Below are 1,252 nucleotides of genomic sequence, written 5' to 3'. Positions count from 1 at the left end.
TACTTTTAAAGAACTTAGCGATTAATTCGATTCATGAGGAGAATTGGAAAATCGTGTTTTCTTAACCATAAATTCTGCCTCCTCCAAAGTGACCTCCAAAGCTCCTGTGTCCAAAACCTCCACGGAATCCGCCGTGAGAGAATCCGGGCTCTGCTTCGGGTTCAGCTACGGGGCTCCTTTTTCCACGGTAGCCTCCATAGCCTCCACCGAATCCTCCGAATCCACCAAAGCTACCTCCATGATGGCCACCAAATCCAGAGAATCCACGGTGGATTCCTCCAAAGTGACCAGGATCTGCTTCAGGTTCTGGATCGGCAAGAGCCTCAGGGTTGGCTTCAGGTTCAGCTACAGGGCTCCTTTTACCACGGTAACCTCCATACCCACCACCAAATCCATGTCCAAATCCACCTCCACCGAAATGGCCACCAAATCCACCAGAGTGGCCACCAAAACCACGATGGAAGCCACCTCCAAAGTGACCTGGTTCTGGATCAGCTACAGGACCAGCTGCTACCATCCCAAGAAGGACGACAGCACAGGTTGTAAGAATCATCTGAAAAAGCATATATAAAATACCATTTTAATTAAACCTAAAGAAGACTGTATTAAAATTTATATTAGAAGTAAACGGGGTTTAAAATAGATGTATCTAAATTGATCTTAAGAAGGTCAAGTTATTACCTAAATAATAACTTACAAGACAAATTTGATATCAGCTTGATTGATTAACTGTTAATTTTGTTACATCATCGAGAGAGAGAGAGAGAGAGAGAGAGAGAGAGAGAGAGAGAGACCCTTACCTTCGATGTCATGGTGCGTTGCCTAAGAGCCAACTGTGCCGAAAGAGACTTTGGGACCTCCTTTTATACTGGCAGAGGGAAGCCAAGTGTCCTTCGTACAGCTTTCGAGATCTTAAAAAAATAATACGCCATCATGCGTTATTCAGTAGAAGGATTTTCGCTTTTCAGTCTATATGGGCAAAATTGTATCTTCCATTTCTGAAAAGCACACACACACACATTAAAACATATATATATATATATATATATATATATATATATATATATATATATATATATATATATATATATATATATATATATATGTAACCCACTCGTATCTGTTTATCGTCTTTCTATACCAGTTACAACAGCATTTTTCTTTGTTCGTAATTCCATCGTCTCCTTTTCCTTCCTCTGCTTCTTTTTTAATCTCTAGAGACCCATTCAGTTATTCTTAATGTTCATCAATT

General features: G+C 40.0%; 1 protein-coding gene across 1 annotated transcript; it reads right to left on the bottom strand.

The window, feature by feature from the left end:
- On the bottom strand, nucleotides 1-919 carry LOC137643645 (uncharacterized). Its single transcript, XM_068376361.1, has 2 exons — nucleotides 801-919; nucleotides 1-553 (listed from the first exon to the last, which is right to left on the bottom strand). The coding sequence occupies exons 1-2, from the start codon at nucleotides 810-812 to the stop codon at nucleotides 62-64; spliced, it is 504 nt and encodes a 167-aa protein (XP_068232462.1). The 5' UTR covers nucleotides 813-919; the 3' UTR covers nucleotides 1-61.
- Between the last annotated feature and the right edge of the window lie 333 nt (nucleotides 920-1,252).

The sequence above is a fragment of the Palaemon carinicauda genome, chromosome 7 (assembly GCF_036898095.1).
Source record: "Palaemon carinicauda isolate YSFRI2023 chromosome 7, ASM3689809v2, whole genome shotgun sequence".
In the NCBI taxonomy this organism is placed as follows: Eukaryota; Metazoa; Arthropoda; class Malacostraca; order Decapoda; family Palaemonidae; genus Palaemon; species Palaemon carinicauda.
The sequence above is the reverse complement of the archived record's forward strand: the minus strand, read 5'-3'. Positions and strand labels throughout refer to the sequence as shown.